The 17,116-nt window shown below is 38.7% G+C and overlaps 1 protein-coding gene across 3 annotated transcripts in view; it reads right to left on the reverse strand.

Moving 5' to 3' along the window:
• The window catches only part of GALNT18 (polypeptide N-acetylgalactosaminyltransferase 18), a 242,093-nt gene that overhangs the window by 101,071 nt on the left and 123,906 nt on the right, over positions 1-17,116 (reverse strand). For all 3 annotated transcript variants that reach the window (XM_072039438.1, XM_005017713.6, XM_021271059.4), the window contains one exon: positions 7,147-7,339. In XM_072039438.1, coding sequence (XP_071895539.1) covers positions 7,147-7,339 — 193 coding nt within the window. The remainder of the gene's footprint in view (positions 1-7,146; positions 7,340-17,116) is intronic.

Raw genomic sequence — 17,116 nt, forward strand, 5'->3', positions numbered from 1 at the left:
ATTCTACATATAATTTAGAATTACAATAATGAGTATCATCACAATGTAGCTAAAAATTTCCTCTTGCAACCAACTCTGATAAAATACATTGGGCTAATAACACTAAAGAAACAGTTGTCATGGTTACCAGAAATTTAGAGAAACTCCCGGTGTTCTATTTCAAGCACAACTCAGGCAACTGTAGGACAGCATACATTACGAATCTTCTTTGAAATATTTGTCCATATTCATCTAGAATATATACATTGTGATACAGCAACTTGGCTAGTCACGTTAAAATTAATTTAGCAGAACTATGCAGTAAGAACAATACACAAGAATGATTTCCTGTGTTAGTAACTTATCTACCAGACCTTCAACAAATATTTACATTATGAAAAAAAAAAAAAAAGATTTTCTGCAATTTTAAGAACTTTTCACCTAATAGTTACATCGGTATCACAGCCAACAACAGCAACAGAACATGTTTTGTGTCTTAATCACTACATTATGTGGTATGTTCCACTTTTTTTTTATAGGATACAATGAAACATATTATAAATATGTTTATAAATATCTCCAAAGCATCTTACAGCATAGATATAATTGTAACAAATTGTGTCCCCAGTCCTTTTAATAAAAGACATTATCGTATAATTTTAGTGACATGAAAGTTCCTTTTTTTTTTTTTCCTAGGTACTTAAAATCAATACTTTTCTCTGAAAAAAGTAATTAGAACAGTAAAGCTGGGAGTTGATGATCTCAATAAAATTCATTTTTATATGAACATGAGGAGAATTCTATGTAGCTATTTGGACAAAAACGGTTAGTCTCTTACAGTATTAGCCAGGGATTACTCTGAGTATGTGTAAATGTATGCCAAGCAAAGAACATTCACGTTATGACACATGAGAGAGGGAGAGCCAGTACACACGTGGATTACAGCATCACATTTCAGTTAAAGGAGACAAGGGAGAAGATCAGAAACAAAGGTACAGCATTATTAACTTAGGTTATTATAACAACTTGGAGACTGCAGCTAATTTGATATCATTGCTAGTGAAATTAAATACTTTTAGAGAATGCATTTAGGCAGATACATTCAGACAGGACAAACTGAAGCACAAATCAGAATCACAGAAGGTAGCCAGTCAGCACACACCACTGCTATGAGTCACAGTTTGGAGACAAGAAAACAAAGAACCAATGGTAGAGAGCTGAGTAAAAGAGAGCAGGGAACAAGCCAGATATTTGGCAAGAATGCTACTAATTTGGAATTTTAGGACTTCTATCCAAAATAATCTAACAGGTGAAGGACCGGACTTTTGTGCTCTTTTAAAGGAATCTTTTGAAACATCAGATACCACATGCAGTATTTACACTGTCTTTTATGAGTAGGAAAAAAACTTGGTGTAAAAAAAACCTGGAGCCATATATATCACTAATATAAATCCAACAAAATAGAACTATTTCATGGATATTCAGATGAAGCAAAAGGTTACGGAATGCAAATCCTTAGGAGCTACCTTTTGAGAAGCCGAACTAACATGCAAACGTCTAACTTGAAACTCACAATTTGGGTTCATGTTTTTTATGTATCACTTTTAACAAAGGAAAACCTACAGGTTTATAAAAATGTGATGCTGTCTTGCACACTATATCCAGGACTGCATATAGAACATAACACTGGTGGTAATCTTGACATTGGACAGACATACACACATGAACAGCTTTTGTCCTAAAACACATCAATCTCCTCAAGAAGTGGATGCTTAAATTTTCTACCTTGCATTTGTACCTGTATTCAGTGGATATCCTACCTGTTCTGCTTTTGCAGCGAACTGTTGCTCTTCAAGGCATCTACCATTGTCTCTTGCTGAACTAAGCCTCAAAGTAACACAGTTTGGGATTGGTGAACTGCTCAAAACAAGGAGCACTTACAAAACCACCCAAGCCTTTCTCTGCACAGGAAACAGCATCTTCTCTGCACTTTTCATAGATGCCAGACAGCACTGACTCAGCTGGGAAAAGGGCGAGCCTCTGCAAGTCAAATGCTATACCATACTATTTAAAATCTTCAAGGAGGACAACTAAACTGAACTTCAAGCACTTCTTTCCTCCCTCCAGCCTTCCTGCCTTCACTTTTCTTCATACAAATACTGTTTTTACCAATGCAAAAGAAGTTTGGCTGACTGCAGTTAGCACTGATTAAAAAATGCCTTATGCCCATCAGCCAGCTCCTTCATATCACATGTGCTCTCCAGGAACAGAATTCTGCAACATAATTCCTCTGCTGGGGTCCTGTTACAGACTTTTTTTCCCCCACTATCCCTCACTCTCTCATCACATAAGCAAAGCACAATGCTATCTCTCTTTCACACATGTGCTTCAGCAGACTGTATCAGGCAACAAAAAATTTACAAGCCAACAGAGTACAATCCTAAGTGCATCCACTCAAAAAGAGATTTGGTACACAGCTTTGGGATTCCTAAACAACCTAGCTTTTAATGCTTTTCTGTGTGAGCTTTTTCAACATTTCACTCACGACAAGCTTTGTGGGTGCTGCCTGCCCTACTTAAAGCAACGAGCACAACAGAATTATAACTAACACAAGCATTATCCTATTCCTGCACTCAGTAAGGCCAACACTGCCTTCCTCAACGCTTCCAAGCTCATTAGAGTAAGTAGTTATTTGTTACTCTGTGACAGAGACACATAATGGACTAACAGATGGCTATAAGGGTGGTAAACAGTAGAGCACCCAGTTGCAGCACCAGGACATAAATGGATGCCTTGTAAGAGACAGCATAACCAGTACTCCACAATACAGCATGTACCATCTGCTAAGCATTGCAAAAACTGAGACTGCATCAGTACGTGATGATTATTTTAGGAAGCTGGGATATCCAGGGGAGTTATTTATAATAATGTGTTTTATAACAGGTTTGGGAGTCATTATTTGTTCTGGGGACACCACTGGGATAGTGTAGACAAAACTCCAGCAGCATCCAGGTGCCTGTGTGTAGGCATGTATTTTTGGGGAGGTTGGAGGAGGGAAGCAGGCAATTAAGTGAAATTAATATGGTTTTGTCAATGTAAAAACATAGAATATCTAGAATATTCCAGAATACTTGTCTTGTTCTAATAAAATGATCAATTGGGAGTTTTAAGAAAAAATCCTTCTTCTTCACACACCGCACCATCAAACTGAGGAAGCAAACACACGATGGAAACCAACATAGAAACAGGTTGAAGAAGGGAGCAGTCATCAAAGGATATTAAGAAAAAATGTAGTGGAGACACCGAATGTTTGACATATCTGTCTTTGGGCTTTACTGATAACTCAAATGCCAGGTAGCAGTTATGAATCACTGTTTTCTTCTCAAAATTATGTGCATGTGTTCCTGCAAAGTCCCTTGGTGCTGAGAAATACAGTAGCCCCTTTTATATTATACTGGTATGACTCAGTTTTAACCTTTTTTTGCCAACAGTGCTCTGAGAATTCACATCAAAGTACCTCAGCAGAGGAGCTAAGCATCTCTTTGTAAGGTCCTGCAATGAGAGATGCCACTTCTCATAACCCCATATTATAGCATAGAGGAGTTTCTAGGGTCAATGCTGTCAACTTTTAATAGAATGAGAAAAACAGGTACAATTAGAGATTGCTGAGCTACAACACACATGAAGGAGAGGGCAAGTATTCAACCCTGCCCAGCCCTCCAGTGCGGGTGGCATGCAGAGATGGGAGACCAAATTTAGTAGTTAGGGCACTGCATGCTGCCCAGGTGGTTGTTCCCTGTCTTTTTAGGAGAAAAAAATGTCAGTCAGATGCAAACATCCAGCAGAAAAAAGAACATAGCAGTATTTTCTTGTCATTGTTCATTCCCACCATCCACAATCACACAATTCTGGACTGCCTTGTTAAAACGAACATAACACTGAGGATAAAGTTGAACTAGATTATGGTGCTCATTTCATAAGAACTTAATAACCTAGTAAATAAGGCAAGTATGGTCAATTCTCCCTAATCTGGGTGAATAGTGAATAAGAAGCTTCAATAATGTGGACAGACATAACACCCAGATAATCTGGTACCTGAGGAATACAATGCAGATGCTCAGTCCCACATAGCTGGCACAGCAAACTGCAGAGACCCTTGGTACTCAAGGCAGCCCTTGTTTTACTACCCTCTCCTCCTTCCCAATCCAAACCTTTATTTAATACAGCTTCTCTGATTTCTCTGCTACTGTTTGCCTTTTCCTCAATGTTCAATCCTTACTCATCTTTTTGACCGCAAGCATCCATGATTTAAAACATACACGGCTGAGAAAAGTCAGTAAAATAGCTGCCTCCTCAGCAGCAGGTGGAAGCTTGCTCTCCTGTGTGCAAGTTAGGCAGATGTTGGCCACTTATACAGTTGTTACTACTACTGCAGTTGCCCTTCCATCTGATCTTGGAAATAAACACCAGCATCCTCAGATGAAGGAAAAATATGTCACTGAAGGCTCAGGCAGTGAACCTAAGAGTCACTCACGTTGTCACATGAGGAATACTGTCCTCGTGCTTTTCTATTCTCACAGTCCTGTTCAAGCACAGACCCTGCAGGACGCGAAGAGTAGGCTACATGGGCTTTTAAGCTTGGATTTGCAGCCTGTAAGAAGCAGAGCACTTTGACATCCTAAGGTCTGTGTAGATTCCTCAGGAATATAACCTTCTAGTTCAACCCTAATTAGCAGAGGTACAGTTAAGTCTGAGTAATCTGGGGATTTAAGGAATATTCTTTTGTTCTTAGCCTGCCAGCTTACTGTCAACACAAACCCTTGGCAGATCATTTTATTCTCCCAGTCTCAACTGGGGCTGATTAGATGTGAATTACACTAGAATTGTTATATTTCTGTTTCTGTTCTCTTACCGTCATCCTATACTTCATGTGGTATGCTATTAATACAAATGATAGACCACAACCAAGCCTGGACATATCTATACGAACTCCATTTCCTTCAGCTACCTCCCTGCAAGCCATTGCTGGGATCCCTATGCCATACTGCCTCTTTCAAAAGCACCGTTAAATCCAGGCTAATGAACTTTGTTAGTTCTAGGCTAACTCCTCCCTGAGCAATTGTGGTACTGCTGCAATACCTACGTTTTCTTGCTTTTCCAGTCAGGAAGTTGATTAACTCATCCTCCACACCACTTGCTTTGTGCTCTCTTCAGAGCAAGCTATTCATGCTTTCATGGTATGCTTCTTGAGCCTAGTGTCTGCTCATGGATAATTTAAATATATTCATACAGCTTCCAGAAGTGACTAATACAATTGTCTTTGAAAATAGGTGCTACGAACACTAAAAATGGATGATTACAGCAGAAAACATACTCTTACAGGGTAACATTTTTCTTCCAATAGCCATGTGCATGTTCTCAAACAAAAGAAAATTTGCATAAGACGATTGGGAATTCTTTTTTTCAGAAATGCGACATTTGGAATACCCTGTAGCAGTGTACTCCACAGGGTGCCGTATGTGCAGCAAGCAGTGTACATACTACCTGACAATATGCTTCATTTCCCTCAATATTAGAATTTATCATTTGATGCTTTTAGCATCAGATTACCCACTCATGCCTGAACCATGATAAAGGGTGGGGAAAAAGAAGTCGTCCTGAGCTATCATTACCAAGCCATTATTTTGTGTGCATGACTCTATAAACATATTGTAAAGTCTAACATTTTTTGCAGATAGTTAACTAAGAATCAAAATTTTCACAGAAATTAGGATCATGGTTCATTTCAAACTGGAGTTTCTTCTAAAATCCCAACCCTAATTTATTTCTTTCAGCTACAGTAACATTCCTTTACCATGTCTTTTTAATTTTTTATACCCACAGTTATAAAAAATTTAGGCTGAAATCATTCAGGAGAATCATTTCAAAAGAGATATAAGAACAGACACACTTCTGTTACTGTGTCTTTTAGTCACAGAAGATTTATTTTTCCTCTAAATTAGTTTATAATTAAAAAAAAGAGAGATTGTCCATACGGACAGCGTTAAACTAATTTAATCAAAATATAATTTCTTGGACCTTGATTTCCTTAAGGTTGTTATATTTCAGCAAATCTACAACATACATATTTCTAAAATGTAATATTTTGTAATATAAATTATAGATATACTTTAAATTGCTAAACTGTAGTCTGGAATGGCTTTCATATCTTTTCACTAATATCCAACAACTCAATACACGGTAAAACGTACTGTTTATTGCACTAATTATTAAAACATTTGGTTAAAAGTAGTAAATAAGATCACAGCTGGATTGCGCTTGGGATTGGCAAGGAGCTAAAACACCTTTCATATCTTGGTTACTGGTTCAATTCAGTGAGTACCCATTGAGTTTATTTTAATTATATTCTTTTTTTAATAAGCTGCAAAAAAAGCAGTCTTCCTTCTACCCACATCCCCATCCCCAGAGATGCTAGGTTTTTTCAAATGAAAAGATGTATCACCAAGGCTGAAAAACAGTTGAATGCTAACTGTCTCTGTAATGGTCCTACCAGACTAGGACTCAAATGCCTTAAAGGGAAGGCTGTTCATTCCCCTGGTCCAATCCACGTCAACAAAGCATCATGGAATAACAATGGACATGTTTACCCTGCCTGGCATGCACACTTCCTAGCAGAGAAGAGCTCAGTGAAAGCTGGAGGCTCCTTGGGCTTTCAGCTGGTACACACTGCTTGACTAAACTGCATATTGCACCATCAGAGCTCACCAATCTCATCTGCTTTCTGATCTTTATCATACAGTCCTGGGCTTTCTAAAATAGAATTTCTTATGCTTTTCCTATTCTAGTCAGATCTTGTGATAAAACTGAAATTTAACATAAGAAATGTTACTCTTTTAGCAATAAAACACTATTTAAAGTGAATTATAGGTGACATTAACATTCCAAAAGAACTTGGGGAACTTAGAGAGTACTTAGTGGGATTTTAATAGGGCTTAATATGGATATTTCAGCATTTCAGGGGACATTTGAAACTTCCAATCTTCTTATATTTCATATAAATGACTCATTATGGCCATCCTATGTAACTTCTATGTGATCATACAACATAAGACTATCAGGTGAAGAAGAGTTAAGATTTGAACTGCTGGGGTTAACTACAGCACTTACCCATTAGGTCTAAGGTCAGGCAGGGGCCTGTCCAGTGGCAGGCGATCACTCAGGTAAGCATTGTAGCCATAATACTGAAATTGTTTAAGTGCAATACGTCTGTTTTCAGGACTGAGATCCTGGCCCCAGTGAGCAAAGAGAGACGAGTCGGTAAATGCCTCAGCAGGATTTTCTTCCAGTTTTGGTGGAGCTTCTACAAAAGCCAAAGACAAAAACAAACTGTTTTAGACTTTCATTCCAACAGGCTCTAGTGCACATTACTTTAAAAGGTATAACTTTTGGGAGAACACCACACAGAACAGCAAACACTGCCAGCTTATTGCAGCCTGTAAGTCTTCATGTACCATGCCCTCACAAATCTCTAGGGGCAGTATAGCTGTTAGTAGTTGAGGCTCAAAATTTAATATTCAAAATACAGCTAAGTTAAAAACAATTATTTTCCATCACAGTAAAACTGAAGGGTGGGACCGACAACTCTAAATGACTTAAAAATTAAAATAAAAATCTCTAAATTAATCCAAAAGAATTCTTATCAGACAATGAGATTTTTTGTTTTTGTTTTTGTTTGGTTTTATATGCAAAGGTGAATTATTTAATTTCAGTCTGAATTATCATGCTAAGGGTAAAATTTTGAAGGGAAATACAAAGAAAGAGAGAGTGTGTGCGGGATACACAACATAGCTGCTGAAATCTGCATTAGGTAAGTTATCTGAAACTACAGAGTCAGCATAGAGAAAAAAATCACTGCACTTAGCATCCATGTTTAAATAGCAAAACAGTTTCAGTCACACCATATTTTTTACACATTATTTTTTATTTTTATAGTCCGGTTTACCAATCCAGTCTATACAAATTTTTGGTCTGTGCTTCGATGTGTGCAATTATGGTACTAGAATCTTTACTCAGCAACAGTTATGTAATTATAAAAATGCTTTTGTTCCAAAAGGCTACATCTCTGGCTGCTATACCAGAAGAGAAGACAGGAAATGATACGCCCAGATCTTAACTTCTGGTACAATGAAATCACAGCATGCCTTCTCAGTATATATAATTGCCCAAGAGGTCTAATTCAAGGTGACTTATAACAACACCATTTCATCCAGACAGACAACCCACCAGTTTTTATTCAGGTGACCATACAATCAAACCAGAAGAACTATGTGTGTCTGTAAACAGTTTATAATATACAGTACACTATTAAAGAAATATCAAATACCTCACTGGACCCTGATTTGTCATTGTAAATAGTGTCTCACAAAGAAAAAACGTCTTCCTTTTCTGGATGTCTGAACTATAAATAGTCTCCATATCCACTAACCAACTAAATAAAAACTCTTATTTCTCAAGCTGTATTCACAAATCATAACCCACTAATACTGGTCACACAGAGACTTAGGACAATAAAAGCGAATCTTCAGATAACTGTCAAATGTGTCCAAGAGGCAGAAGCTTCACTGACACCGTGTCCAGAGCCAGTAGTATATCATTCTCGGCACTCACAGTCACCTACAGACCTGACCAGTTGGCTTAAATCTAGCTACATAAAAATATCTAAAGAGAACAGTTTATATAGTAACAGTATACACCACTAGAATCATGACTTCTGAAGTATGCCAAGAACCACATTCTTTGATCTCTTACTAAGTAGAACACAAAATACAAAATCATAAATTGAGATTAAGTTAGATGTTTGAATCATTCAAGATATTTTCCTTTTTGCCCAAACAGTACTAGCAGGAAACTAATGACAGTTGTTTTCCTGCATTAGATTCCAATTTCTGTAAATATAGAATGTTTCTTTACTTGTCAAGTACTGTTGTACAACCTGAATCCTGGAATCAGCTCCATTTCTTCAAAGATGAAATACATGCTAAATCCTCAGTCGAACAAGGAAACTACTCTGTCAGGCCACGTAAATGTTACAGTGTAGAGATTGCGGTTTAAATCAAAGTCTGCAGTGGAAATTAAGAAAACTTCATAAATTCAGATCTTTTATAGAAGATCCTAACTTGAGAAATGCAGAACAGCTTTTAAATACCAGTCCAGAAATCATAGCACTGGGAAAGCCACAGGCACCTCTGCTGACTACTAAATGACTTCCACAAAACCAACTTGAATTTACACAAATAAGGTCACAAACTATCTTTACAATTTAAGAGATGCTTAGATCAGGTGCAGCCAGTAGAAATTACTGTTGCTCAGCGCTTTTCAAGAGCATATGCATACATGCTAGTCAAAAAAACTATGCAAGTATTTAGCTTGTGTGTTAAACACACACCTAAGTTTTCTACTGAAACAGAGACTTTACAGCAAACAGGATTCAAGGTATGGTCACATTTACAGATTTACAGTCACATAAGCACTACTAGACATGAATTCTATAGAATGAGCATTTCCAAAGGGTAGGAAGGATGAACAACCTGGGTTTGGGGGACACAGAGAATGGTATGGTGAAATAACATTGATTTTAATAAGAAAAAGTTAAACAAACAAGCAAAACAAAACAAAACAAAAAAATCAAACAAACGAACAGGACACATCCAGAGGATAAAGGTTCTGCATGACAAGCCCACAAACCTGTGCTGCCACTTAACAGGTGGAAAGCTTTAAGCTCCACATGCCATCTTCCCTTTTTCCTGGACTTTCGATTCTGATTAGCCCAAGTCCCTGACTCCTGCTAACAAAATGTTACTCCCACAAACAATCCTGGTATTTATTTTTCATCTATTAAAAGATTAACGTACAGGAGTGACACTTTTTTTCTAATGTCCATATCGAATTAACACATTTGAGGCAGAAAAAAGCCTTGACATTACTGTGAGGGTGGTTCTTCATGAGCAGGTACAACAGGAGCAGCCACTTGCTGCCAGGCTTCCCATGCTAAGGTCAGGAACCACTCGTCACCTCCTCCCAGGTTGGACCAGATGATCTTTAAGGTCTTTTCCAACCTTAGTGATTCTATGATTCTAAAGGAAAAGTGCCATTAATCTGGATTTCTCCAAGTCAAGCACAATTTTTCTGAAGTCTTTAACATCTATATTTATAATTATTATACCTACGGCAGACAACTGCCTGGTGTAGGATACACCCACATGCCAACCGCACAGCTATGCCCCAAAAGAGGTCTAAATAAAACTGAGACTCACTGTAAGAGCAGTGCATGGCATATGCATTTGTATCTGCAGATAAAGGGGAGATACAATGATAATTTTCCATGGATGGATGGCCATCCCAGCAACAACTGTCTTCACAGAACTGTACTCACACATCTGCTTGATTTTATCTAATAATTTTGTGGCTGAGAGTATCTCCTAACTCTTGCTGCTTTCTGTTTGAAAAAAGCATTCAGTAAAATCCAGGTTGTATCTGCAAGAATAAGATTTTCAAGTGATGGATATCTGTGAATTCATGGTCTGAACTTGGGTAGACCTGTGCGGTGTCAAGAGTTGGACTTGATGATCCTTAAGGGTCCCTTCCAACTCAGGATATTCTATGATTCTATGATTCTATGAATGTAGTTTTGCAAGGACTAAAAAATACCTTGTTAAACACAGCCACTTTTTGTATCCTAAGTAAACATTATTTCAATATATTTTACTACAGGAAAAAAGCATTACCAAGAACCTTCAATTAGAATTTCAATCAATGGAATTAAGCATGCATCTCTGATGACAAAGCCTTTCTTTCCTTTATTTGGCTGAAAACCCTTGGGGAAGTGCCTTTATTCAGTCAGTCTCTCACAAGAAATAAAAACAATTATTATAAGGCCATGAGCTGCCTTTCGACTACTCCACTAGCATATTTTATATCTTAGTCTGTGAAAACAGAAAGTAACCGCAGTCTCTGTAGTGGGTTTACGTGGCAATGTTTTGGTAGCAGGGGGCCATAGGGGTGGTTTCTGTGAGAAAGATCTAGAAGCCGCCCCATTTTTGGGAAGGGCCCCATTGTTTTCCAGATCTGAGCCAATAAGCGATGTTGTTTTGCGCCTCTGTGAGAGCATATTTAAGACAGGGAAAAAACGCTGCGCCACACAGCAGCCGGGAGAGTCAAGGGAGTGAGGAACGGCCTTGCAGGCACCAAGGTCAGTGTAGAAGGAGGAGGAGAGGTGCTCCAGGCGCCGGAGCAGAAGTCCCCTGCGGCCTGTGGTGAGGACCATGGTGAAGCAGGATGTCCCCCTGCAGACCATGGAGTACCACGGTGGAGCAGGGTTCCACGCTGCAGCCCGTGGAGGAGACCACGGTGGAGCAGGTGGCCCTGCACCGACGGAGGCTGCCGCCTGTGGAAGACCCCTGCCGGAGCAGATTCCGGGCCAGACCTGTAGGCCATGGAGAGGAGCCCACGCAGGAGCAGGTGACCTGGCAGGAGCTGCTGCCCGTGGGGGAGCCAGGTTGGAGCAGTTTTCTCCTGAGGGATGGACCTCGTGGTACGGACCCATATCTGGAGCAGTTCTGGAAGAGCTGCTGCCTGTGGGAAGCCCACGCCGGATCAGTTCATCAAGGAGTGCATCCATATTTCTCACTTCTCTAGCTTGTTAGTAATGAGCAATAAATCTTACTATCTTCTTATGCTGAGTCTGTTTTGCCCGTTACAATAATTACTGAGTGATTTTCTCATCCTTATCTCAACCTTTGAGCCCTTTTCCTCATATTTTCTCCCCATTCCTCTTTGAGGGGGGGGAGTGAGGGGGCTGTGGTGGAGCTCGGCTGCCCACTCGAGCGGAACCACGACAGTCTCACAGCCAGTTCTTCTTACCACTTATTTCTACCATTACAGAATGATGATGGGAAGCTAAGGCTCAAAGGTAAGCCAGTAAGTAGTACTGCCTGAAGCAATACTAAGGTAAGCACATTTATCTGCTCAGTTATTACTAAGAAGGAAAGATCAGTTCCATTTTTCCTGTGGGAAGAAAGCTTATCATCCACAGCATATTGCTGTATATGTTAACATTGGGTCTTTCTTCGCTACATTGCCTTTCCACATCATGCAAAGAAGAGTGGTATACACAGACATAAGGCCAGTATTAACTCTTGGCAGGCTGACACTTTGCCCCTAAATCAATTGATTTAATGAATTACACAGATGCCAGCTAGCTGGATACCTGAGCTGTGGATGTCTCCTTCCCGAAGCTTCTCCTTCCCAAAGCTGGTCATGGGACCAGTAGGGGTTTGGTCACACACTGTTTAACAAGTCCAAAAACCTCATAGCTTGTTTTCCATAAGTATCTGTGTGTCTTTAGCTCATACTTTATGGATCATATTTACTAGTTACGCCATTAATCTTAATACAAAATGCATTGCTTCATTTGACCTCACTGATGGCAGTATCCAACATGAGTACTCATTATCCTCTTTCTATCGCTCATTACATCGTATGTCAGAGACATGGAATCAGAAGATACTGATGAAAATGTGACATGAAACCAATTCTCTCCTAGTAACAAAATACACTTTTATTAGCAACGGAAGAAAGAATGAACTTGCATTAACCCTACCCTTGTAATGAAACACATACCCACACGCTAAAGCCTTTGCTGGCGTATTGGGTACAAACAGCAAGGTTTTTTGGTGGGGGGTTGCAGGAGGTGGAAGAGGTCAGGTGCTGCCCTGTGCCAGGCACACATGGCTCCCCAGCAGCCCCACCACTGACCAGAGTTATGCTATTCAGTGAATTGGCAGCACCTCTGTGAAAACATATTTAAGAAAAGGCAGAAAACAACAAGGGTGGGGGAACAAGGGTACAAGGGAACAACAAAGAGAACAATGGTGGAAACAAGGGAATGAGGAAACACCAAGATCAGAGCAGTAGGAGGTGCTCCACAGCGGAGCAGGTACACCCCCAGAGGGCCTGGAGCCCATGAATAAGCTCATGCCAGAGCACAGCAAACACAGAAGAGGGAAGGAGCAGTGGAAGAGAAGGGTGAGAAACAAGTTGCAGCTGAGAGAAACTGCTGTGCACTGATCCTGACCTCCTTTTGCCATCTGCTGCCTCGCTGAAGGGATTGAATGAGTTTGACAGCAGTAACAAGGGGACTGGTGAGGAGTCTGAAGTGATCCTGAGTCTGGGAAAAGGAGGAGAAAAGTTACCTTCCCCCAGTTGTTTAAATGTTTGTAGTCTTTGTTTCCCAATACTCAGGTCAGTAATTAAATGTTTATGTCAATTGGCAGTAAAATAATGCTTTCTTCAGGCAGTGTACAATGAACAAACAGAAAACAGAAATGCTTATCCATTACTATTACCAAGGAACTGTGGGCAGGCAATTGTTAGAAGCAACAAAAGACAAGACACACCTTAGCTACACATTTAACTTACTGATCTCAATTACTATAGCGTACTACTTCATCCCTTTCCCTCCTCTCCATTCCTTTGTTACCTATTTATAAACTATGTTTATTTTGTTAGTTTTCCCTCAATACACATTTTTCTCTGGCAGTTTTCATAAGGCAACTAATACAACTGGTACTCAGAGAACAAGATAACAAAAAATCCGATCAGGTGACAAGGAATTCAGGAAAGGCTTTTCTTCATTATCACCAAGCGTATTTATGGCATCATTTGATAACAGCTAATCAGGGCAAAGGAATCATGCTCCCCACCATGAAAATGCAATTATTTCCAGGGTGGTACGGGACAACCACTTAACTTACAACAGAATTCTTAAGTCATCAAAGGAAAGAAATGAAGACTATTTTATCCAGCTGTGATGGTAGTAGTTTTTAAGCACCTTGGCAAAATATAATCATATAATTACCATTTGCATCATGTAATTATTTAATTACCTAGGGTTTTTTCCCCCCAAATATTGTGTATTTTAGCCTCAGAACTACAAATGCCATCTCTAACAGCACTGATGCATCCATTATGCAGTGATTCACAGCAGTGACTTTCCTTGAAAGACTTCCTTCAGTTTTATTACCAGTAAAATTTTATGTTGATGCAACATATTTCCTGTGTATCTGACACGTAAATGCTGTTCCTGTGCATTTACGCTTCCTGATCAAGATTTACAAAAGATCATCAGAACTTCACTGTCTGCTTCAAAGTTCTGATGACCTTAACTGGTTATTTAATAATATGCCAAGTAATAACATTAACAGCTGGGATTTAGTAGATTAAAAACCTAGGGGATATCCTATTCTTATCTAATTTCAGTTGTAGCTAAGGCACAATGATAATAAAGCATCTATAAATCTTCTAGATTTTTAAATCAAATTATCATCTAAATCTATAATTGGCACTATGGCTGTTTGCATTGTATCATGATCTATCTGCGGATAATTTGGATTATCAGTTGCTGTCAGTAATACACTTATTTTCCTTTTTTCCCTTCTTACTTATTTTCCTAAGCTGTACATTGCGTAAGTTTTCTCCAGTTTATGATCAATGCTACATTGTCTCTCTGTGGTGATATATTTTTCATAATTTCTCATGACCACATTTCCCTACATTTCCACTATATAGAAACATATTACTAACAATTTCTGCTACCACAAGGCCTAGAAGTAAAGAACACAGATCAAAATATATAACAGAAAATGGCAGCAGAAAGGTCCATCCCTAATGACAATTGGGAATTCCGGTGTAATGCCATATGCTACAGCAACCACATGACTACGGTTCTGCATAATGAACTAGTAAGTTTTGTAAACCAAAACAAAACAAAAACAAACAACAACAACAAAAACCACTTATATAGATATTGCATACCTTAAAAAGCGAAGTCTTTCTTCAGACTAGCATTGCTGAGAACAACAAACAGGATTAACAAGCTTGCAATATGCTGACATTGTTACCTATATTCCCATAATAACCTCTCAAGCTTATTAAGAAGCACTCATTTTTCTCACTTCATTCAGATTTCAACTTTTCTTCCTAAAAAAAGGTTACTGTGAACAGGTTTACAATTCAGAAAAAGGATCAAGCCAGAAAATGGCTGCAAAAATAGTTACAGATAAAGTTTCAAACATAACATTTATTTTTACTAGACTGTAAGATTTGTTGTGGTTCTACCCCTCATTCTACTGCAGATCTTCCCACAAAAGTAGCAATTTCACATTAAAGCTTTGCCATTATAAAATGTCTTCCACGTATCTGAATGGCTTTACAAAATGTACCATGTAACCTTATATCTGATTTGAGTAAGTGCCAGTAACAAGAAGGGATAGAGAGTAAATCAGCAAAAATAACCTGATCTGCAAAAATACCCCTGTGTCAGCTAAAGACACGCAGACATCAATAATTGAACAAAGCTAAACATAGGTGTAATAGGTTGCTTACAGAAAAAAAATGAGTTAGAAATGACGTCAGGATTTAGGCAGAATAAATTTTTTGCAACTAAATTTTTTGAAACAAGGGATAAACTTCTAAATACTTCTAAGAAAGAATACTGTAGTTTTGGAGAAACTAAAAGAACTGACTTTACTCGTGACATCAGCAGCCTTCAGATTCCCAAAACAATTGTGAGGAAGCGAACAGCAACTCTGTGTGTTAGATTGTCTCTGCTCATACTTTCGGAATTGTTTCAGGATTTTAAGTGCAGACCTATTCACAGGCCTAATGGCCTCAGACCCTGGCTCCCAGCACTTGGAAAATCTATATTCAATTTCCTGCAAGCAATAGCATTTCAGCTTTCTGTGTAAGAAAGGATCCTTTCATCCTTTCCCCCTTCATTTGCCCTTCATCTATAAGCCAGTCTATACCCTCTGGCCAGAGACCATATTATGGTAGGTAAAGATTCCAGACTTGCACTGGGTCATGGAACCTTCATAAAGAGTATTAAAGTGTCAAGATTTTACCTAAATTTTGTCATGCAGGAAGATACGAAGAGGAAGATTCCACTTTGACAACTCCTGTCCTGGAAAGCCGATCCCATGCAGGTCACTAGTATAAATCCTTTACCAAATGAATAAATATCTGAAATAAAAACATAACCTCCTCGTTCGCACAGCATGATGAAAACACTGATAAACAATGGTAGAAGCAACTCAGCAAGATGCAACACTGCATCAGCCATAAAGAAAAGTACACTCAGAAAAACAAAAAGATAAAGGTGCAATAACAATGATGGAGCTTCCCTCAGAAAGGTTATTTTGCTTAAGTTCTCAATCCCCCAAAGTTACAATACTGCTGACAAGGTGTCAACATTAATATTGATTTGTGCTGAAAAGTGAATTTTACAGTTTTGAATATTCAAGCTAAATTTATTCTCCTTATCAGAATCTAGTTTTGTTCTCAATGAAATGACTTTAATGGAAAGACAACTAAGAAAAACACAAAATATCCAAGTCAGCTAAATTCTGCTACCACTGCTTACAGCTCAGTAAGTCATACTGAAGATGCCAGGGTTCCTCAAAGAGACTGACAGAAAGTCTGTCAGCACATAGTATGAGGAGCAGTGGAGTACTAATTAAAAAAAAAAAAAAAATGCAAAAAAAAAATTGCAAATCTTACTCAAACAGCATACTAAATGCACAACCATCCTGAGAGGATTCAACTTAATATTCCAGCACGATCCATAGTTAGTGTCAGCACAGGACAAATAGTGAACAAAAGCAGAAAAAACAAGTCATTCTTTCCTGAAAGGCTGAGAGACCAGTTTGCAACCAGGAAACAGACAGATGTCAGAAACAGAGACTACAGATAGCCAATGCTCTGTAATAAAGTTGAGTTTCTGAAAATTACTTTCCTTGCTTATTGCCTCTGAAGAAAGAAGTGGAAACACAGGAAATCACTTATGTAAGGCCTACTATTTTGCAATAACACTACTGTATTTAAAAGCATTTTTATTTGTAAATAGATAATGAAACAACTAAATAACTGTGAACCTTTTTTTTTTTTTTTTTTACACCTCCCATTTACCTCAGAGATTTACCTCATCTAGCAGCCAAAAGAGCCAACTGCATCCTGGGGTGCATCAGGCCCAGCACTGCCAGCTGGGCAAGAGAAGAAATGGTCCCCCTCCGCTATGCTCTGC

Source organism: Anas platyrhynchos, chromosome 5, assembly GCF_047663525.1.
Source record: "Anas platyrhynchos isolate ZD024472 breed Pekin duck chromosome 5, IASCAAS_PekinDuck_T2T, whole genome shotgun sequence".
In the NCBI taxonomy this organism is placed as follows: Eukaryota; Metazoa; Chordata; class Aves; order Anseriformes; family Anatidae; genus Anas; species Anas platyrhynchos.